The sequence below is a fragment of the Telmatherina bonti genome (genome assembly GCF_933228915.1).
Source record: "Telmatherina bonti genome assembly, chromosome: 3".
Taxonomy (NCBI): Eukaryota; Metazoa; Chordata; class Actinopteri; order Atheriniformes; family Telmatherinidae; genus Telmatherina; species Telmatherina bonti.
Genome location: NC_136621.1, coordinates 30,216,669 through 30,240,471, shown reverse-complemented (window position 1 = coordinate 30,240,471; position 23,803 = coordinate 30,216,669). Strand labels below are relative to the sequence as shown.

At 38.0% G+C, this 23,803-nt stretch overlaps 1 protein-coding gene across 1 annotated transcript; it reads right to left on the bottom strand.

Annotated features, from left to right (window-relative positions):
• Window positions 1–1,011: 1,011 nt before the first annotated feature.
• Window positions 1,012–16,703, bottom strand: dkk2 (dickkopf WNT signaling pathway inhibitor 2; the record flags this gene model as incomplete). The annotated part of the gene is made up of 4 exons (XM_079264823.1): window positions 1,012–1,262; window positions 2,844–2,975; window positions 4,819–4,969; window positions 16,512–16,703. The coding sequence occupies 4 exons, from the start codon at window positions 16,701–16,703 to the stop codon at window positions 1,012–1,014; spliced, it is 726 nt and encodes a 241-aa protein (XP_079120949.1).
• Window positions 16,704–23,803: the final 7,100 nt, after the last annotated feature.

Sequence of the window (23,803 nt, the reverse complement as noted above, 5' to 3'; positions counted from 1 at the left end):
TCTCCATTTCTACTGGCTTTGCTAATGGAAACAAAAAAAAAAAAAAAAATCAGCTCCTTCATATCCTTGAATATTGTTCATGTGATTGGAAAAGCAGACCTTTCTCCATCTGGTGTCTGCAGCAGAGCTTTCCTCACTGCAGACTGTTTAAACCTACACAGTCGTATCGCGGCAGATCTCAGCTGTTCCCGACAGATAAGGTTTCCACAACAAACACTCTTCTTATCACTCTTCTTGTAGCTAAAACAGGGCAAAGAACTGATGCACCAGATGAAGCTCATCACTTCGGCATAAAGTTCTTTTTTACAAATATTTTATGTGATGCATCACATGAAGCTCTTTAAATGTCTTAAAGGCAATGGGTGCAGGTACTGATTGTAAATGTCTTGTTTCGTTGAATTCTTTGAGACTGCACATGAACAAGACGAAAAGTAAAATAGGCGAATTTGAAAAAAACAACATCAAGTATTGAAACAGAATATTAAATATTAAAGCTTTTACACTAACTGGTTTTGTTTAATAAAGAACATTTCATATCTGCACATGGTCTTTCTGTTTGAATGTTATTAATTGTGCCTTGATGTAAGACTACTATGTGAGTTGCATCCTTGTAAATAATCACATCACAGCATGTACTGGCTAACTTTGTGGCTCCCTGAATCTCATATGAACGTGTTTTATTTATATATTTAGTTTCTCAGCAAGCCCAGCTTACGCTAACTGCTCTCTCAAAGCTGTGAGGTGTGTGTTTATGTGTGTGCGAGGATGCATGTTTGAGGGTGGGCGCTGTACTGTACCACTCACAGCAAACACATTAAAGCATTCCCATTTATTTTCTTCTCTCTATAAAGCGAACTCCAAACCCACCGATCGCTTTTGTCTCTTGTTAGTCTCTGTCTTTTGCTCCTTTTCAATGTAGCCACAACCAATTCTTTAGAAAAAAGAAAAAAAGAAAACTTTCCCTGGCAGATGGAAACAGAGGCCTCGATGCTGACGGCAGCCGCCTCACTTTCAGATCTTCTGGCATATGTGGAGCCTGGACTTGGATGAGGAGGTGGCGTCTTTCCACACCTTGCAGGAGAGGCCCTTGGCGCAGTCGCAGCGCTGAAAGATTTCCAAGCCGTGAGAGCCTTTCTTTCTCTGCTTGGTGCACACCTCTCCCTGCCTGAGCACCGGTTTGCAGATTTTGTTCCAGAAATGACGGGCGCAGCAGTAGCCCTCTGTGCAATCGGATGAGCGCAAGCATCGGTCACCGTCATGTCCTTTCGGAAGGAAACGAGAGACACTAATGAGCAGACTAAACCAGCAAACAAAAAACCCCAAACTAGACATTAAGTTGGCACATGAGCACTTAGTAAAACAGAAACAAATGCTTCATCAGTCGCACAAAGGTCCTGCATGAAATTGTGAAGTTGTTTATCCATGAAGCATAAAAAAAGTTTGCTGTACAGCATTTAAATAAAGAAAGCAAAGGAACTGTAGGATGACTGTTCATTAAGCATTTCTATTTTCCATGTGGATTTGTTTATGTAGCCCTTTCCTCTCATTTGAGTTCAAATTGAGTTGTATGGGGGCAAGTTTGTGACAAAGGAAGCATAATATTAGACAACTAGCAAGCAGAAAGCAAACTATCTCAAAATTTCTAGTATATTAAATGTGTCCATCAACATAATGGACTGTAACAGCCATGATTTTTCTCAAGCACCAGCTTGCATGATGCGTGGCATGAAGAAATCAAGGTACAGGAATGGTTGTAAGATAGCCAAGCTGAAATTTCTCTAAAAAGCATGGCACAAATATTGTACCTTGGAGAATGGTGTATGTTTTTTCTTTTTGGATGTACTTTGGCAAAAATCAGTTCTGCAGGCCTATGAGGGCGAACACACATATATATGTTCAGCTGAAGATATGTGCCCATTGGAAACAGTCAATTAATAATTACTCCCAATGTTCATGTTTTGGCCTAAGGAAGTTGGAGTGCCCACCTCCACCCCTGCATAGCTTAGATTCCACTAGGAGACAAAAGTATAAACCATCACATCACCTTCCAGCCTACACTATTAAAGATATAGTCCATTAGCCAAAACCTTATGATTATTACAATGTAATTATATAAACTCAGTTGTCTCAGACAATTTTGCAGCTCTAGAGATAAACAAGGTCCACATTTTTTGCCTCAAGGACCATTTCTGTACCTTGCGGGGTACTTTTTGAAAAATTGTACCTTCGGGTAAAGAAATAAAACCTTAATTTCTTTTTGTGTACTGTTTAAGGAGTGGGAGTAAGCCAAGCATAAATAAAAGCAAATGGGCAAAATTTATTGCACATTAAAGCAGTGCTGTTACTTTACACTGATCTCAGCTTTGCAGCCTGCTGTCCTCAGGGTGCATTCAGAATGTCTCATTACTTTATGGAAAGCCCATTACATTAAGTTAAATCAGGTGACATGAACGACAAGCAGGAGTCTCAGTGAGTTATTAGGAATAAATGTGCCAGCCCTGCATACTGTGGTTTTTACTTGTGTGTCACACAATGTGTGCTGCTGTCAGTGAAACTGTTTGTATGGCTTCATGTAGGTGCAGAAACAGCAAAGACATTGTGGTTTCTTCTTGGCTCCCCACATAATGTTTTGGGCGCACCATCACCGACACATGAGCAGAGGGCCAATTATCAACATAGTTTGTGGACTGACATTGCCCATGAACTCTTGAAGACATGCAGAGAGTGAACAACAAGCTGATTCAGCCTCTGATACCAACTTCAGCAAAGATTACATCAAACAATAATCAATATGTTTCCACTGGATATGTTTGGAAATAGCATTTTACAAAGAAACATCTAACCTTTAAGGGAAGGTCTGGCTTTTGCTTTCCCATTCTTCCTCCAGTTGTGGTCTTTGGTGGAGAGTTTGTTGTGCTCATCTAAAGCTGGAATGTGAGGCGAGAGTACACTCTCTGACATGGGGACACAAGTATCTGCACATAAAAAGAGAAGTGACAGAAAAAAAGGTTATTAAAGTATTGCTATTTTGACCAATTCAAATGTCAGATGGGTACTTTGCTCTAGCAACATTTTAACTCTTCATTGGGTGAATGACCATAATTGATCATGTCATGGGACATACAAAATGCCTCTGCATGCTAGTCCATGAAATCATAGAACCCCAGTAAGTTCTCCACACCAGTCATCAAAGATCAGGCGACATCACAGCTACTTCATTGAGATTGCGCTTAAGCATCTAAATGAGAAAAAAAAAACTGTTAGAACTGACTATTTACTGGAGTATACCTTTTGTTGATTTAATAAAATGTTTTTGATTGTAAAAGTCTTGTAATATACGCCAATCCATTCTTTTCTGTGGTATGGTAGTACTCTACTCCCTGATCTGAGTCCTTCTACTTTCCACCTTTCTGTCCCATTTACCTGACTTTATGGCTTATTGGAATAAATACTGATACCTTTAAAGGTGCTCTCAGACAAGGATTGCCAATAGACCCGATTAGGGATTTGATTCAGTTGGGGGTTGCATTATTCTTCCAGTCTGATAGTGTGTTCACATTCCCCTTTTCAGGCTAAATGAAATCAGTTTAAACATGTCCCTCTCTCTTCCACTGCACCAACAACAACACAATAACAGAGGGAAAAGACAAATGCAGGTGAACTTTGGTCTCTATCACATAACAGGTAAACATGGAGCTGCATCACATCAAAGCAGGCTCAGGTTTCTTTCCAAACTTTAACTGAGTTCTTCTACATCTGACCGTGAGCAATTTTCCTCATCAAGTCCATCAAGGTGTTAAGTCCATTTAACGTCTCACACATGCAGACAATATCAGGTATTGATATGCACTATATTGAAATGCAGTTTTAGTGACTCCTTAATGTTGCTTTTCAGGAGATGATCATTTAAACTGTATGTTTACTTAAGCCTCAACGTAGCCTCGAGAGACATCAAGACTATTTAAACTTCTTATTTCTGAAAACACACGCCAACATGTTAACTATTGATGTTAAACCTCTGGGCTATAATGTCATACAAAAGTTTAGAAATTTCTCCTTGTTCAGCGTCTTTCACTCAATCCATGCTCTGGCAGGTTTTTCTTTGTTTTCCTGCTTCAACATTCCTGAATCAAATCAAGTGTATATAACAGCCCATCAAGTTCTGCACAATGGGTACGGTTACATGATGTTTTTTAATTCGTAGTGATTCGGAATTAAATAATTTGGGATTAACATATTCTCCTATGAGTTCACATGAAAATAATAATTCCAAATGGAGGTTTGCATGAAACACATCCTTACTTAATTCCTCTTTAGAGCGGTGTGTTGGGAAGGGTTCTGATTGGACAAAGGATGCACGTGACGTATGATGTATACCGGAAAATAACAAAGTTCGCTCCCTGCTTCTCGTTTTTTCAGTATTAACTTGTAAAAACTACTTAATAAGTACCAGTTTCGCCGCTATTTCTATTATAATTTTGAAGTAGCAGATCAACACGAGCATACTACACTTTTTGCAGCAACTGAGAAGGAGAAGAAAGAAAGACCACCAAACACTGGAGGCAAAACAATGCGCGTCATCGGGACAGGACAAGGTAACGAGCATGTGCAGAACGACCGGAATTAACTTAGCGGTTTACATGACAATACTATTATTATTATTAGTAATACTATTATTAATACTGCTGCATCTGATCTCAAACATGTAAGTTATTCTCCAACATTCTCCAACATCGAGGGAATAAAGCTCAATTTTGCACTGAACTCATAATAAAATTCAAACTTAAAAGAAACAGTGAAATCATCATGCAAACTCACAGCTACTGCAGTGGTTCCCAGGACAGCACATGGCATCGCGGTGGCAGCGCCTCTTCTTCTTGCGGCACGAGAGGCAGCGAGACGAAGCCTGTTGAGGGCTGTGGCAGTAACTACCCATGCCGCACTCCTTGTCATTACTGCATGGATACACCTGCTGAGAGAGAGCAAAAACAAAGTGGATTTATTTACCTGATTTAAACCGTAGAAAATCATAATAAAAGTCATGAGAAGACATCATAACACGTTGAAGTCTTCTAAATGCAGACATTCATTCTCAACTTTAAATACTAATATGCATATGGACGATGCCACCTTCCTCTGCATATTGTCCCGCACACTTCAGTACACTCGTAGGGCTTACAGATGTATATCCAAATACAGTAAACTGAGAAATACCCCTGTAAACCATTAGGGACAGTGTTAAACATTATAACTTATGGGCAACCAGTGAAAGGAACAAAGAAGGAAAAGACAGAAGAAGAAGACAGCAGAAATGGCAGAACTTGTGACAGTGGGGTTGTGCGAATCTGTACAAAACGGAACCCACATTTTTATGTCTCTATGGGTTATCATGATCTCCCCCCACTGTCGCCATGTTAGATATATTGCCTAAAAATAAAGCTGATATAAAGTATGCATGAGAGCGTGTGGCAGTGATGTCTGACAGTGTTTGTCTTGGGACCTGTTCTTGAGAGGCACAACTTTAGTTTTTTAGTGTAATCCGAGGACCCACCAAATATCACTGGCCAGATGAACTTCAGAATGATTTAAAAAAAAAAAAAAGTCTAAAATATATTAGAAACTACTTCACCTTTTAAACTAGTTAAAGATCATTTGTTCAGACAAATAAAAACTGCATCAAAATAATCCTGTGATGACCCCCTGTCTTTGACTATCACCCGGACAGAGAAGCCTGGAAAAAAGAGAAATTGTCTCAAGAATTGCACTAACATGATTAAAGTTCTTTGCATTTTAATGATAAAGTCCGGGTAGTTATTGACTTAATATTAAAGAATTAATAAAGCTAGATCATTTGTTCAGCCCAGATTTGAACAAATTTCATTGCAAGATTTCATTAACATAAAGGTGATAAGACCTGCAACTCAGAAAGCTAATAACCTGTCATGATGAATGATATATGACGAGAAGAGGGTGAGTCCAAAAACTTTGGACAAACTAGACAACTTTAAGTATTGAAAATGTTCAATCAAATGTAGCCAAGTTCAACAAGTGACAAAAAACATATATGTATGTCTGAAAAGAATAAATGGAATATCACTAGAATACAGAAAATAAACTTTTGATGTACTAAAAGGGAGCTGAGTTGGAGTTGGTTTGTTGAGGATAATAGTTCATTTTATGGTAACACAAATAACTATAAATAGCAAAAGATGCCTGGATGAAAATACATAAACAGTCCCAAATGTGTGTTTGCTCCAACACCACTCTTTACTCTTCAAAAACTAAGACTAGACAGAATGATACGCAGATGAGAAAAAGCTTGATGACTGTTGATCTGTGTGTTACTTCTTCTGTATTCGGTGGTGTTGGTTTGTCGGTCTTTTTGTTAAGAACAACAAAAAAGGTATGGATGGATTTTAATGACATTTGAACAAAATCTTAAAAATGGAATAAAGAACAAGTGATTAGATTTTGAGGGGGACTGGCTCTCCACCTAGATCCAGAATTTTTAATAAAAAAAGATTCTTTACTATGAAGATTTAGGGATATTTTTCCATTAGCACTTCCAACTGAAAAGTAATGCCTCTCACTGGCAATGATAGAAAATTACAATGGCATGGCAGAGTTCAGAGTTGTCTGAGTGTTTCATGTTACGGCAAAGTGTTGCTATTAATAAATTCTGTTTTGTGTATTTAGTTGGCCTCCATGGTGCTATATCTATACATTCATTTGACAGAATTTTACCTGCATAATCTGATGACTGAGGCTGCCCTAAAAAAAAAGATAAGATCTCCATTGTGACTGTACTTAAAAGGGTTGAGGTTCTACATGAGTTTTATGTTAAAAGAAAATTGTTGACCAAGAATTGCCAAAAGGGCTTAGAGTCCACACAAGTCATAATTTTGTTTCTAATTATTTGGTAAGGAAGAGTGTTCAACTGGGAGATGCACGTTTAATGTTCTCCCAGCTTAATTAAATAACCAACCAGCATTTATCCTCATCTGGAACTAAATTACTGAAGGCTGCTTCACATAAGGTATAACTGGTCAAGGTAGCTGATCACAACACAGCTGTACCCAACTTACACCTACAGATTTCTGTACTGTGCTTCTCTGATTCTAAATGCAGCTCTACCATATGTGGAACAACAAAATTCAGTAGATACATGTGCATTTGAGCCCTTTGCTCTCTACTGTCTGAAAATAAGCACACTTGGCAGACCTCTAACTGGATTTTTTTTGCTTCCATTCGTTCATATCCTCATTTCCTTACAAAAAAAGAGAGTTTGTGTGCAAGTGAAGTTATTACTGAACCCAGGACAGATTGGGCTGAAGAGCTGACTGGATGTATTTATTGTGCTTTGATTTATGACCATTGTGTATTATCAAAGAGGAAAGAAATCAAAGTAAATCTTATGCAAGCTAATTTATCTTTATTTTTAAACAATAATTGTGAATCATTGCCACTGGAGAACTATGAATCTTGTGTTTAAAGGAACCAGGCCAGAGAAATGTGTAATGATCCAACTAAGAGTTCTTTAATTGTTTCAGAGTTGGTTGTTACAATATAAAAACCCCAACATGTCTCTAACTTTTATAGAAATGTATCAAATTGCTGCCTTCCCCCCAGAACAGTTGAGTTCTTTCTGAAAATAAATGTTGCTTGTACAACTTTCACAAAAAAGGGCTCTGTTGTTTTAAAAGCTAAAACTAAATGCTTTCCACCCATGTTGTATCAACCCAATAGCACTACTTCGGTTTTTCCCAGTTCCCTCAAAGTGTTCAGAGATTTAATAAGACGTTACTCAGGGTAATTTTAGTGGGCAATCATACTTTTCAGGATTAACACGGCAGTAATTTCGATGTAGTATTTCTTGTTTTCTTTCTTTTTTTTTTGCCAAAAGTTTGAGAAGTACTGTGTAGTCTAAAAAAGACCTCACGAAGCCTTTAGGCGTTTTCCCTTTTGTATGCTGAAATCAACACAAACAGGGAAAAGAAAAGAAAAAGCCCCTTTAGCAAACACAACATCCACTGTCCTGGGATTGAAAGATATCGTGAAAGCTAACCCAGTTTTTCCACATTTGTGTACTCACTAGTGAGAAAGTTCGCTGGAACCACCGTCTGAATTTAATTCCTTTTGCATGCAAATCCTGTCGTTAGACTTGGAGCAGGAAGCAGCACAGTTTGGCATGAATGGTATCACAAATCAAATCAACTTTGCAGACACATAAAACAATCGCATGAATTTGCACTGAATTAATCAAGCATGAATGATGTTCAGAACAGCTGCAGGAAAGACAGACGAGATGATAAAACTCCAACCACAGCTGCACCAGTTGCTGAACATCCGTGTTTCATTTTAAGTCTTTCAGTTACATATCAGGGTGTGACAGATGATCAAAGATGTCAGGGATTTGTACAACACAACACCTAGTCATACATTTAAATTAGTAAAATGACTTGAAATTGAAATCTAACCGCCATACCACCAGCAGTACCACATCCTCGTTTAGCTGGCACTGCAGTGACAGATCTGATTAAGTGTGGCTTACCACTGACAAACATAGAGCGGTCGACATGAAAAATCTCAGTAAAATCATTAAAGCTACAACAAATTTGGGACTACTTTGGGAATTTAAAGGCTAGCAGGGATGAGAGGCCGTGCTGTACAGAAGAGAAACAAAAAAAAAAAAAACCAAGCGCAATTTCGAACACAAAAGTAACCTGCTATTTAAATCAGCAATATTCATATTTCAGCACATTAGAAGTTCTTACTCATTCGCTGGAGCTTCAGAAAATTAGACGTGTTGGATGGTTGCCACTCTGGCTTTTTCAGGCTGGAAACACATGGAGGCAGTGAAACAGCCAAAGAATAATGAGTAGGAATCATCCATCATTATGACAAGTTCCCTGAATGCAAATGCAGAACATGTTGATGAAAGTAACAAAGCCCTGATGTTTTATGGATCTGAAATAGTTTTTAATTAACATGAAGTTAATAGATGTTAAAGAGGTAATCAGGAGTCTTACATAATATACTGATGAGAAGAAGGAAGAAGCTAAGCCTTTGACAGAAAGTCGGGTCGGGGGGGGGGGTTCACTTTGTTTTAATTCTAAAATTTAATATGGTCCTTACCAGGTATGACGGCCCCACCACTACTTTGATTTTCTGTTGAGTGTTAAGATTACTTAAATACAGCAAAAATTAACTTTTTTCTTTTTTAAATATTACACTCTTCCATAATTCCACTGATTTTTTTAACTAAAGTTAAGCCAAAGGGGCAGAAGCAGAGTGTAAAAACTAAGCGCATCCCATGATATAATCATCTTTAGCAGCAATATCTTGAAATTGTTATTTTCTGTATGATGTCATCAGTTCCTCATTGTGCAGGAATTTTGTTGCACTCTTCTTAACAGGGCTCGTTAAGGTTTGCGCGTTCCTTGTTCATGTACAGACCTCTTAAAAGTCCCATCAAAGAATTTCAATCAGGTTGAAATTTGGACTCTTTTTTTTTTTTTTTTTAACTTTTTTGGGCATTCTGCTCCAGATTAGCTGCTGTGGTCAGCATCATTGTAATGTTGCATGACCTCATTTCAGTCAACTGTGACTATGACTGCTAGGTGTCCAGGTCCTGTGCTGGTGAAACACACTCAGCTCTCCACCACATTCCCTCATTATAAGTGTGAAGTGTTTGTGCTGATGCAGTTTGTTTGGGTCTCATCAAAAGTGTTTCCCCAACAATGATTCAGCCTGGTGCACCATTGCCATAGTAATATTGTTCGTGCCCAACCTTTAAAATGCAGACAATTAAATAGTGTCACATGGACAACGCCAAAATTCTTCGTTGCCACCTCCAGAAGTACAGCAGCAGCAGGCTATTCTGCCATCCGACAACAGTTAACACAACATGCAGAATGCAGTGACTAGAGGTGAACCTAATCAAATTTCCTTAGTTAAACCCATATTAAAGTAAACTTCTACAGCAGCTGACAAGACTGTTGTGTGATGAGTCTAGAGAGAGGACAAGTAGGTGCTGATAAGCTGTGTTAGATTTTACAAGTTGATTAGAAATTCCAAATAAGATATTGATGGTGAAGAGCAAACGAGATGTTATGATGCTAACTTTACAGTAGGCTAATTACATTGGCACTAGTTAGCTTATAACATTATCAGTTACAACTGTCCCACTCCCTCCCTTTCCCCCTTCCACTTTGTTGCATCTGTCTAAAGGACTTTATGCCACAAGTTATGTGGTTTGGTCAGATGCTTCTATGTAAACACAAGCTCAGCCATTCTTTCTTTTTAGAAAGATGAGACGTTCTCTTTGCAATCTGTCCCAAGAATCAAGCTTTATTTCTCTTGTTTTCTCAAGAAATTTAACATTTAACATAGTAAGGCCTGTAAATTCTTATATTTTGCGCTGTAATTTCTCTGGAAATTCATTAGTTTAACCTTGGGATTACGTTCAAGGCAAGGCATTTCCTAGGAAGATTGGCAACTGTCTTAAATGTTTTCTGCTCCTTATTTCTTTGTGTAGAATAATGGACTCCAAATTGTTTGGAAATTGTAACCCTTATAACTCATTCCAGATTTATGAGAACAACAAGATATCTCGACGGATAATCTTGATATCTTTGGTCTTTGGCATTGTGTTAACTCTCAGATAAACCAGCAAACTGCCAAATGAGGTTGAGGCACTGGTGTTTGGAGACAACCAGGCTGACTGCTCCCACTGCTTCCTGTCATCACAATAATTACCTACTGGCCCTGAAGCTACACAGACATTATGTTGGTCTTCCTCCCCTTAAAGAAGACAAATAATCATACCCCTTGATAGCTGCTGTAAGCCTGCTGGATATATTTTGTGAAGCTATTATTTCACAGGTCAAAAGTACAGTTAATAGTTTAAGAGTAATTAAATACATAGATGAAAATTATTGGTTTAAATAGCTGTATGGAGGATATACTATAAATATGCTGTGATCAAACTTTTTCTTGTCTTTTCTTTTCTGATGGTTTTTTTTTCGCCCTGCAGCAAAAAATATACTTTTTTCTGTATAAAGACAAACGAGTCCCACCACATGCAAGGTCACTTCATATGACCTTGTCTGATACAGATCTGTCTTTCTGGCAGTGCAGCAGCTACAAATCAATTACAGTGCAATGCACATATGCAGGAAAGACTGAAATAGAAGAAGAAAAAGACCTATTCTCACCTCTTCCATCACGGCCCCTGCAAGACAGCCCTTTGAAACCCAAACCTGACCCCCACAACCAAAGCTGATAATCTGGCCTTATCCTGTTATGTTTTAAAATGCCTCGTTTGCAACTTCTGAGGGACAGGGCTTCATTTGGATGCATCTTACTCATCTCATATCTGTTTTCTGTTGTTCCCTTATTTTTACCTTGGCAGCTTTTGCACATAAAAGCGTGACCTGGGATCCAGCACAGGAAGTGGGTTTAAAACTGTGTACTCTGAATCCTCTCTTGATATGCTGGTGAGATGATAAAGGAGGAGACAGACAGAGATCCATAAGGGAAGCCCCCGGTCCCGTCTTGTGCTGCGCTCGTGCTGGTAATGCACTGTTGCTTTGAAGAGGCGCCTTAAATGTGCGGGAGCAACAATATACAAGGGATTTACTCCAGGATATACAGAGCTTTGAACCCTCACTTCTAGTCTTTGAGATCCCTTATTTACCTCTGTACAGTCATTCCTGAGTGCTGATATAATTCCATGGACGTGTTCTGTAATGAATATAAATATCACTGAGAATGTCTTCACCACATCGCTTGAGTCTGAATGTTTAGATCTAGATACATCTATTCCTAATTAACAGCGGCAAAGAAAACAATAAATCGGTAAGATTTTCGAAGAGCATGTATGTACATTTAAATTATGTGTATGAATATTTAAATGGCAAAACCTTTCTGTGACCTCAGTGATTATAATAAAAGCATATTTCCTATATGTTAAATGAAGGATGGCTCAATGAGTTAAACTGGAGGTCAAACTTTAAAATGCAAAACTGTTGTGTGTTTCCAGCTTCCAGCTGAAAGTACAGAGCAGTGAGACAGCTGTGGATGCACTACAGGGTCATGTCAGGGTGATGTAAAAATGGGTAATATCTACATTTAAATATCTACAGTTAAAATGTTACAGTTTCAAAACACTCATCATGCATTCACTGGGATTTTGTGGCTTGTTTCCTAACTATGATGCTGTTTTTTTCATTATGTTACTGATCATTTATCAGCTTGTGATAACTGGAAAATATGCTGATGTTGGAAAATGTGCTCAAGACATTGTTGACTTCCACAAAACACATATGAGGGATAACACATATGGTGGTTGGCATAAATCTAAGGACTTTTACTGTTGTAAAAATGCTAAGATTGTTAGTTTGACCCCAGTCTTGCACAACTGTTTCAGCTTTTTTGCTTTCACTGTAACTTTTCTTCTTTTTTTTTTTTAATCAATTTTTTCCACAATTTAATCATCTCTACTTCAATACTGCCCTACTCTTGATGAGAGAAATAGCTTGTGGTTAGACAAGGTAAAAGTTCTGATATAATTCTGATCAACCCAAGACAGCCAACATCTGATGCAGCTCCATATTTAGCTGCTAAGTACTGAAAAAAAATTGTTCTGCCTTAATCAGTTAATGAACAAGCAGGATGAAATATTGAAAAAGCTTGTTAAGTGGTTTGATTAGTGCAGCACAGTCTCGTTCTAGAATAATATCACACTCTCCCAGCTGAATCAAGTCCCAAATCAGATCAAGTCTAGCAGACTATCCTGGTGTGAATACAACTTAACTACTGCAAATAAAAGTGGGACACTACATTCACATCCTAATGTAGCATTGAAAGAGCTATCTGTCTGTCATTTATTAACACTTTATTACTACAGCATATCTCTGAAAATCATAACCTCTTCCTGTCATCTCTGTAAATACAGTTATACAGTAATACTCCCCATTTTACAAAATAAAAAAACACAAACAACAAAATGGAACAAACACCGAAATGAGTTAAATGAAAATAAAATAGAATTTGATCATTTCTTAACACAGATAGGGTCAATCAAAAAGACAAACCTCTCTATCAGCCCAGACTACAGAAAAGCTGTGAACATGATCATTTCAGCCTCAAAGCATAATCACCTTTGAACTTATTCAGGCCACTCTGTGGTATCTGCCGAACTCTTCTCCTAACACTGCTCATTCACTGAGTGTTGTTGCCTTTAAAGCTTTAAAATATGACTTAGCTAATCATGCTATGATGGTCCATTTTCGATTCTGACAGGATCACCAATGAAAATACTAAGTAGAATGTCCTAAAAAGGTGTCCTCAGCATATGGCAAAGATTGCTTCTATGAACCATGACTTATAATATACCTTTTAACTACCTACAGCTATAAGTGCCTTCATTACACTGTCATTTCCAGTATGTAACAAATAATAAGAAAGAGAACTTTTCCTACACTATTCTTTTCTGCCATTAGGTCTTTTTTTGTTCATTTGTTTGGTTTTTTTGTTTGTTTGATTGCTAGTTTTTTTTTTGTTGTTTTTTTTTTTTTTTTTTTTTTTTTAAAGAAGCACAACAAGGATTTGGTTACAAATCTGTTCTTTACAGTCACATTTTCTGCTCTGTGTCTTATGATTGCACATGACCTTCAGAGCTTCAGCTCGTAACCTGAAGCTCTGAATGGTGTTAATGAGTGGCCGGGGCCTTAAGGAGTCAAATAAACAATGTCACTATATAAACAGACTTCATATGCCCTGAAAGCACAGACAGCCTGTATCAGATAACATAGGGATGACTGTGCACAACTCACTCACACAAACCATGTCTTCAAACACAACTTGGCGTCTCTCATCACGCAAAACACATGTGTTTATAGCCACATCACTTTGAGGACTAAAATCCTGAGTCTCCAAAATCTAGACCCTCCTTATGTTAAGTATACATTCTGAGCTGCTCTTACTCGATGGACACAAAAAAAGGCATTTCTTCAAAGAATATCAAGGCAAAGAGGAAAAGCTCTTGATGGTAATCTAGGAGATGTGTTTGCTGTAAAAGGTGTAATCCTGCCGAGTTAGATGTTCACGGCTTTCCACTCTCACCGCGGGGCCATGGGGCTGGAACCACCGCACATGAGGGCTCTAAAGTTTCCATCGTAAGGCATTAAAATTCTCTCAGGCTGGAAGACAAAGTGAAGCCAGTGTTAATTAGCAGGCACACATCTCCCTGGATTTTCTTTTAGTTTCTCTGCTCATCAAAAAAACTGAACAGTCATTTTTGTGTTTGGGAGGTTAAATAGAGAGAAAGGCTGACTTACAGAGCTGTTGTTCCTCTGTTTGTACTATCCATGAGCACTGATTGTCAAGGTCTGAAGTTTTGATACATCAGTTTAACTCTAGTCAAGCTGATATTAGAGGAATGAAACTTTCACCGCTACTGAACATGGAGAAATAGTTTAAACCTGGATTAGTTTGTAGGTTAATGTCAAACTTATCCACAAACCTTGTCAGCAGATAAAGGGAGATGAAGGCACATTAAGGTGTCGACATTTCTAATCTAATAGACACAACTCCAAATAACATCTGGTTTCCTGCAGCAGCCTCTTGTCTAAACCAGGGTAGCTGGATTGTCTCCCTCAATAATTTGCTATATTTAAATGAAATCAAATGAGGGCATTTTTTTGAGAAGCTCTCATCTAGTTTTGCACATGTTCTAGACTAGTATGAGGGAGTTTTAGTACCTCAAAGTGCCTCACGCTGCTGTTTATCCTCATGTAATAGTTCATGGTCTTGGTGGTTGATGGCAAGTTCACCATCACACTTTTTGCTGCAGATTTTTACAAGGCATCCTTATCTGTCAACCACTCCTCCCAAATCTGAACAAGCCGGTAATGTTTGTAACAAATCAGCATCAAGGTTCCCTTTAATGTGTTTACAAAAAAAGGAATTTTAGCTGGTTTTTTTTTTTTTTTTACGTCCTTCTTCAAAACTTTCATCAGCAGATTAAATGGTTTTGGATATTTTGCCCACTATGAACTTTTTTTTAAGAAAGAAAATGCCAGTGTTCTGTGCTTTGGATGTATTTGAGGGCTACTTAATTAGATAATCAAAGAAAAAGTAATGCAAAGGTTGCTGATAGCTGCTAAATGAAATCTACTGCACATTTTGCCATGGCAGAAACAGGAAGAGAGTAAACATACTATGTGAAATTTATTAATCTCATTTAAAGTCACTGCATGATGTAAGGCAGGAGGTCAGTGAAGCTTTAAAAATAAAGAATGTATAATATGCATAATATTTAACCCTATTCAGCCATTAAAGCTATTGGCCATCTTCATTTGGACAAAATACATCATGCCATTTTCGTGGTCTCTCCACACTCATATTGTTTCCCCTCAGTCCACTTTTCCAAACCACTCCAGATTATAGCAATGGCAAAGATGTAAGCAGGCTTTCAAATTGAGGTTTGGCAGTGTAGGTTGAGGTTGGATCTCCACACCCCACAAAGGAGAGAGTGTGGCTTTTCCATAATTCTTCTGTCTGAGCTGAATGCCCTTGCTCTCGGCACTACACACCTCACATATATACAATACTTTACCCCCATAGCAAATGACATTGCAGAGGGCTGAGACTTCACATAACGACAAGGGTATGTCAGCGGGCTGATGGACAGGCTGTCTGCTGTTAGAGATGTGATGGAGATGTGATAGTGCCATCTGCTGCTCAAAACGTTACAGGGAGGCATCTTCAGCCAGTCTGAGTGCAACAGATTGTTTATAAGAATTAGGTTAGATGTGATACTTTCCAGCAAATTAATATTTTACAAGAGAAATTATTTTTACACTAATCATGCCTAAGCGATGATATATAGCCTACAGGAAATGTTCTTGGCCAAGCAAGAGCAGTATTCTTGTCTAATTTAGTAAAGAAAACCCATTAATATGCTATTCACAGCTATTGAATTCCCTGTTTGTCGTCAAATTGAAGCATTGTGGCACTTTGTTGGAACAGCATGGATTGATAACTTTTTGAGTGGGTATTAAGTGGTTTGTAAGAATATCCCTCAGAGGCCCAAGAGAATCTCATAATCCCAGCAAGCGTCTGGACCACTTTAATGACACTTAGACCCAGACAGAAAATTACCCCAAGTGTTAACTTTTTCTCACATTTCTGCTGGCATTAATGATTTACTGTGGAAGTGCACAACACCCGACTGTGGCGTCAGGTTTGAAAGGCAATTAGGGTTTATGAGGGGTCCAAATCCTCGCAATTTCCAATAACGATTCACACATGAGAGGGAGCTTGTTTTAAGGCTTATATTTCTTTTTTACTCACTTGTAGTGAAAAAAAATAAACATTATGAAACTTTGATGTAGTCATAGTTTTATTAGCACTAATCTTTAGTTTAGTAACCAATTGCGTAAAGACGCGACGCGCGTCTCATTTCACCTTTTCCACCCAGTTTATGAGAAGAAAGGCGAACTTACCTGCGGAAAGATGTTGTGCTTCTTGGTGACAGCTGCAGAGCGGTTTGTAGCCGGTATTGGCGTCTCTTCCCAGTGGCCAGGCTTGATGGAGTTTGCTTTTGGGCGCGCCTCTGAGACCTGTGATGCCCCTGTCCCGAGAGAAGCCACTAGAAACATCACAGCGCAGCATCTATTCCAAGTTGAGACGAGCATCCTCAAAATAATGCCGACGTTATTTTGTGTTTGTCTTTTTTAAGAAAAGTGACTAAAACCTCCTGAAAAAGCCGTGCCTTAGTGTGGCAGAAGTTGGGTTTCTCAGTGACAAGCGCGCGCCCCGGCACTGTCCATGCGCCACGTTTGCCAGACTGCAACAGCGACAGTCAGTGATGATGATGATGATGATGATGATGCCAACTTTATTCTGCCTAAACGAAAACAAAATTTAAAATAAAAAATCTGACGTTTAAGAAAATGACTGCCATGGAGGAGTTTTCTCTGAAAACCACAGAGGGAGGTGTAGTAGGGAAGAGATGGAGAGGTGGATCTGTTGAAACGCAGATGCTCTGAGGGTCAGAAAGAGGCTTGTCAGGAGGTCTCCACTGAGTCTCTGTCTGGCTCTGAGTGAGCATTTAGCCTTACAGTCGGCTGTTTTATGATCTCGGATACTTTCTTTTTATAGGATTCTAATGAGTTTGCTTCCTCCGCCCCTATTCACGACTGACAAAGAATGAAACTGATCTGAGTGCGGCACTGCTGCTCTCTCATTGTCGTCTCGACACCGGCACCAGGAGCCCCGTTGGGGAAAAGCTATAAAATTATACACTGTGTATTTTAACTGAGCACTTGACCCTTTTTACTGCGAAGCGGTTGGGCAGGCATAGGAAATGGATTTTGGAAAGGGGGGGCACGAACAGTTTTAAAGAGGGTTATTGTGCGCAAGGTGGGACATTTTCCATTATCACAAAGTTCGATTATGTTTAATAGAAATGCGTATGCTCTGACGTGATGTCCTGGAAAAAAGGTGAAACGGAGGGGAAAAAGGCTTGTGGGTTCATTTAACCAGCATTCTAACTTCATGTCATCGAATTAAAAACAATCTGATAACCATTGTTTTCCCCCAGACTTCCCTCATGATGCAAGGGAAGGTGATAAGATTATATAGAGGCTGCTTTGATTCTTAGAGTCCTGCACCATGATAAGTCGTATTCGTGTTGTTCAGATAATAGTTATCTTTCTTGTACAACGAGCTGTTTCTTTTTCTATCAGGGACAGTCCTTCTGGATACATTTGCTCTCTTGGCAACATGCTTATGGGTGAACGTGTGCATATGTTCACCTTTAAATGCTTTATTTCATGGTTTCATGGTTGTTGCTGTTTTAGCTTTTAAAACAACTTTTTAAAAGAAAATATATCTTCTTGATTATCTATGTGATGGATGAAAACTGTGGAAAATATAATGCACATTAAGTAAGAACCGCAGTACTTGTAAATCTAGCCCAAAATACTTTCAATCAATACACAAGCACACAATCATCAAAAGCATTTTTCCCACAATGGCTCAATGACTCCCCACCTAATAATGCTTTAGTCTTCACACACAAGTTGGAACCATCTATTCAAGTCTGGAAGCTTGGCTGGGCTGGGATGAAACCAGTACACCGGTAAATGCTTCTGACCTCAAAAGCGATCCATCACAGACTCCAATTCAAAGTGTCAAGTTCTTTTGTTGGAGACAATGGGTGACCAGCTGAACTGGGGAGTGGGAGGAAGTATTGGACTTGTCTGATGTAACTGTAGACGCTTAGAGGTGATACTATTTTAGCCATCGTTGTCACTTGAGTGCACAGTGATTTACCATGAAAGACTCCCACCAGACAGATGCCTTCACTGGAATACATTTGGAAAATAATTTATTTTTAGACAAATCAGCAACTGGGAACTGTGGGTTTGTATGTGAATTCTAAACAAGAAATCAATATCAGCAAATGTGTTTTCACTGACACAATCATGTATTCACCTTAAAGTCTCAAAAGGCTTTATATTATAAATTATTTTGTTAAAAAAAAAAAAAAAAAACTGCAGAAAAAAAGAGAATAAAAAAAAGACTCAGAGAAAAAGCATCATTTTATTCCTCTGCTGCGTGGCGCCCAGCTGAGTTTTATCTGTCTCCAGTTCTTCTGATAAAACAGCTGAAGAAGTCCTTCAAACAGAGTGAAAGTGGCGCATCGCAAATCAGTGCTGAAGCAAATGAAGGTTTGGAGCTTCTCGGGCATTTCAACCCCTTCATCACTTTCTTACACGCCCGCACAAATAAGAAGACACTGAAAATGACAGACTGCTTTTCCTCCACAAGGGAAAAAATGAACATGTGGATGCACTAATACTCCAAGTGTGGAAATGTCCGTAAGAACCACAGGACATGAGATGTGATAGGCCTGAGTAGCATACATTAAAAAACGCTGATGGAGGGAAGGCAATGAATGCTTTGTTCAGTAAAGAATCTGGTGGGATGGATAAAGGTTCTCCACGTAACACTGTGCAGAGTTTCACTGACTTGTCATTTGAAATAGATCTTTCATAAAAAAAAGTTAGAGTAAAACAGCAGAGCACCTCACCCAAAAATCTGTGATTGTTTTCTTGGATAGGCCAGTTGGAAAGCATTTCCCATGAAATTATCTTGCATTCTGATATGCTTTCATCACCCCAGACTCCATAAGGCAATCACATGTTTACAATTATTTCCAGTGTTAAAGAATTAAACCCATCTGTGAAGTTACATCATAGGATGTACCTGTTCACCTGGGAGCAAGAATAGACACTTAACTACCAGTTCTTTCGCAATTTGGGTTTTGCCGAAATATTAAATCAAGATCACGGAATGAAACTCTCTTATACCAGACATCTTCAGTCATGTTACACATTTGTTTGATGCCACTGTCTCAAAACAGAGAATAATTTGTAGAAAATGTCAGTTCTGCGAGTGCCTCACGTAAATACCAGACTGCTCAAAATGGCCTATTACATGCAGTGAAGGTGCTCCATGAGGTGTTTCCTGCTCAGCATTCAGGCAGTCATGATTCAACTCTACATGTTGTTTGTGTTTCTCCTCCACATTGAACTTGGTCAGACAAAAATATAAAAATGTATCAGCGCTTCAAACTACAAAAATATTAGGTAAAATAAAGATAATATTAAGATGAATTGATTCTTCTATCATTTCTATCATTCACACTTAAAAGTAAAGTTTTAAATTCCATCCAAAGTAAAAACTGGTTTCGCTTTGAAATGTGTGAGATTTAGCTGCATGTACTAAACGAGACATGATAGTAAGATAAAGGTAAATGGAATGGTCTGTATATATTGTGCGTCATTGTAAATACTATATGAAATCCAACTTGAGGTTGAAATTCTTGGAAGTCACTCATGTTTACTACTTAAACCATCCAGAAAGGCTTTCAGAGCCGTGGTTGACTACCCACAACTCTGCATCAGCACAGCACATCATTTGGCACATTTTGAGTGTTCCTTTGATCTAGCAATATTCAGAAATTTGCCTGTTTATGTTGTGTACAGAATTGGGGTTTCCCGCAGCTGAGAACCAGCAGAGAATCAGTCAAGCTGGGAGCGAGGTGGAGCTCAGGAAAAGACTGTCACTGATGTTGAAGTGATTCACGCAGAACATTCAAGGGGAAAACACCCAGTATGATGAACAGATGATGCAAGTGATTGTCGCTCCCTTTTTTAGTGGTCCAAGTCTGGCAGATGAGAGCTGGTTGCCTGATGAAGTGGATCATCCTGCAGGTGGCTAACCATTAAAGCAGCAAACCAAAAGGAAATGGATCTGGTTCCAGGAAATTATATGTTGGAGCGTCACAAGAAAAACACATTTGTTGAGTTGTTTTTATTAAAATGCAGATGACTGGGTATTTTTATTGCCAGAATGTTTCAGGGTGACATTTATGAAGGCTTGTGTGGACAACTCCTCTAATTAAAGAGTTGTTTCCGAACAGGATTTTGGTTTGCTTTTTCCACTTTGTCATCTGTAGAAGATATATTTTGTTTGTTTTTTTTATTTATTTGTTTAATTTTATATATGTTGAATCCTCTCCAAATAAAATGAGCAGTTTAAACTTATGTTTGTAATTAAGTGTGACTTAGTCAAAATGGAAGATGTCGGGACCAGAAACCTCAGATTTACTTTACTCTTTAAAAACTCCTTATGGCTTGCCATTCATGTCATGGACATACAAGCTAATAAAACAATTTATTTTTATTCTTTTAACTCTTTAGGGAAATTATGATCAACATTTTAATTAAACTTTTTTGTTTTTTGTCAAATGGTTTATGTTTTTAAAACTCTGGAAATGTAATTAAAGTATCAGCATCATTTAACATGTTAGGCCTATAGACAGGTAGGTGTGCAGTTTACTTCTACAAATATTTAAAGGGGAATTTCCCACTAAACTATGTTTTTGTTGTTATGAAATCACCTGTTTTGTTTTAAAGATTAGTATTTTTAAAAAGTTAATCATTAGAACGTTAAAATTTCAATTTCATGGGTTAAAAATGGCCCAAACGTCACATAATTATTCAAACCAGGTAGAGGTGTTCATGCTCCAACCTGACATAGAAGAGAGTCTCTAAATGTCCAGGGTATGTACATTGACATACAAATATGTATTTGATACAAGCTTAATGTTGTAATGTTGCTTTCGTTGCTAACTGTCAAGCTGCATTTACTATGCCTGCAATTTTTTTTTCCTTGGAAGCTTCCTGTTGGTGCCTCCTGAATATATATCCTGTTAGGTACCTGCTCCAGTGCCAACCGTGTCACTGACCCTGTCTTGTGTCACTGGATCCTGTCTTGTGTATTCTAGACTCTTCTACGACCCACCTATAACCTCCCACCTGTTCACACACAAATGCCCAGATTGACAATAATTTGGTTTTGACAGAGAAAAAGCATTGCTGGAATATAATTGCACAGTTTTGCAGCATTGCAGTTGATTTCTGGTTTGGTGGTGGTCAGTAGCCCCTTTTTATTTTTAGTCTATATACTAATTGTGTACTACCAAAACAATTTTCTTTCAAAAACAGTGTGAAGGCCCATACAGAAAATCTAGATTTTTTTTTTTTCTTTGTCCATGCTTCAGATTTCCAACAGCTTTGATGCTTTTATGCTTTGAAACATTAGCTTGACCCTTTCATGCATAGTGGCCACATAGTGGACACCTATTTACAAGCTTTTTTCTTGCATATTCATAAATGAGGATGGTATTTTTGTAAGTAAACCACTTCAGTGGATGTTAGTGAATCATCCAATACATTTCCAATCACTGGAGAATAAATAACTATATAATATAATTGAACATAATGTAATTGTGCAATTTTGCCTTTGCAATAAATTGGAAAAAATGATACATCTATATTTTTATAGAAGATTCTCATTATATAATTATGATTATATATCATTTTGTAAGTATTTTATAGCATATGTTGAAATAAACAATAAATCATGATAAATTCTAAATATCACTGACAATTAAAACAACAAAAAAAAAAGTATAATTGCATATGTCTGTAGAGGTAAAATGCTGTATTTGAAAAAAAGCTTGCATTGGTTTTTTTTGTTTTTTATTTATACATGCATGAAAGGGTTAATCCTGAAAAAAAAAAAAAGACAATCCAATAAAGTGAGTAGGTTTTTGACGGAGCAGTGGTCTCTTCAGAACATTTATTAAAGACAGTGATGTATTTATATAAAGCTTTTGCATGATTTCATAGTAGCAGGCAAACAAATGGATTGATGGCTCCAAAAACATACTGTTGCCAGTTCAAGCAGAGGAACAAGCAAACTGAAGCAAGACATAACTTCCTTGGCAGAAGTAACAATATTCACATGCCCAAATTATCACTTGGACATGTTTTAGTCTTTGTTATCATTCTTTCCTCTCTCATGAGAGAGAAAATACAATCCTCTGTACATATAAAAAATCTAATTAGGTCTGTATTTAGTTTGACTTTATTTAAATGATTTTGAACAATGTGCTGCCGCTCCTCTTCCGATGAAGCCTAATCATTTTCCTGTTCCACTTTTAATCTAATTTGGAAACTGCTTTTCATCTCTAGAATTATAACTGAAGTGGCATATGCTCAATTCACAGAAACTGTAAATATTCTTAAAATACAACAAAGCTTAAATCTATTAATTAATATCTGAGCCTTTATAGGAGACACAAGCGTTACTGAGATTATTCTGAATATATTTGCCAATCCATTTAATTTGGATTGGGAATGTGCAATTAGCGCAAATTTTGATGCCAGCAACACACTTAAAAAGATGTTGAAGAAACAAAGAAAGAAAGGAAAGTTCATGTAAGTAAAACTGTTATAAGTCTGCAATCAGCACGTTTACTGCTGAAATACAAAGACCAGGATTGACTGTGAAAGCTGCATCCATCAAAGCCTCCAAGCAAGGAACAGTTCTGATCAGTTCTGTCAGCTACAACAACTGGAAAAAGATTTTTAAAAAATTGAACGCATGGTTATAGTATGTGATATAGTAAGAGAAATGTGTCATCAAAGGTATTCAACAGGACATTGCAAAGCGGATACTGCATCACACTGGCTTCATAGACACAGTGTGTGTGTTTGGTTAGTTTGTCTGAAAGTATGACTCCTACTGAAAATAATAATGATGAAACAGATTTATATTTCACTTTACTAAGTGATGGTACACACCTGGGGCATACTGTGTTGACAACAACCCAGCAGCCACTGAAACATTCATTCACCAGCGACGCAAACACTGTAAGCAAGGAGGGTGAAATGTCCCGGCACTGCTGGGGGAGCAGGATTCAAACTGCTTAGCTTCCAGTCCTTTTGAACAATCTGCTCTACCTCCCGAGACACTGCCACCCCTACAAAATGTATGCAGTTTCCAAAAAAGCACAGAAAGCGTCTGTTTTGGTGACTGAGCATGCACTCTACAAAGCAGCACTCCACTTTACACAAAGCACATTGTGATTAAGATACTTGCTGCAAAAGAGGACGTCCTCGCTTTTACAATATCTTAAATACGTTCATTTGGATCTACTGAGCACCATGAGCACATGTCCTAACAATATTTGCTCTTCGGAGTTGAGTCTATAGTTTTTTAATGAAAGTTTTTGACCTAACCAAATATTTAAAACCACAACAGCTTTCGATGTTTATTTCTTGAAGTGAACATAAAGCCAATAGATAACTTTCTCAAACATCAGTCAGCCATTGTCCTAACCGAGCCCTTTCTCCTTACAGAGAAAGTTCTGTGG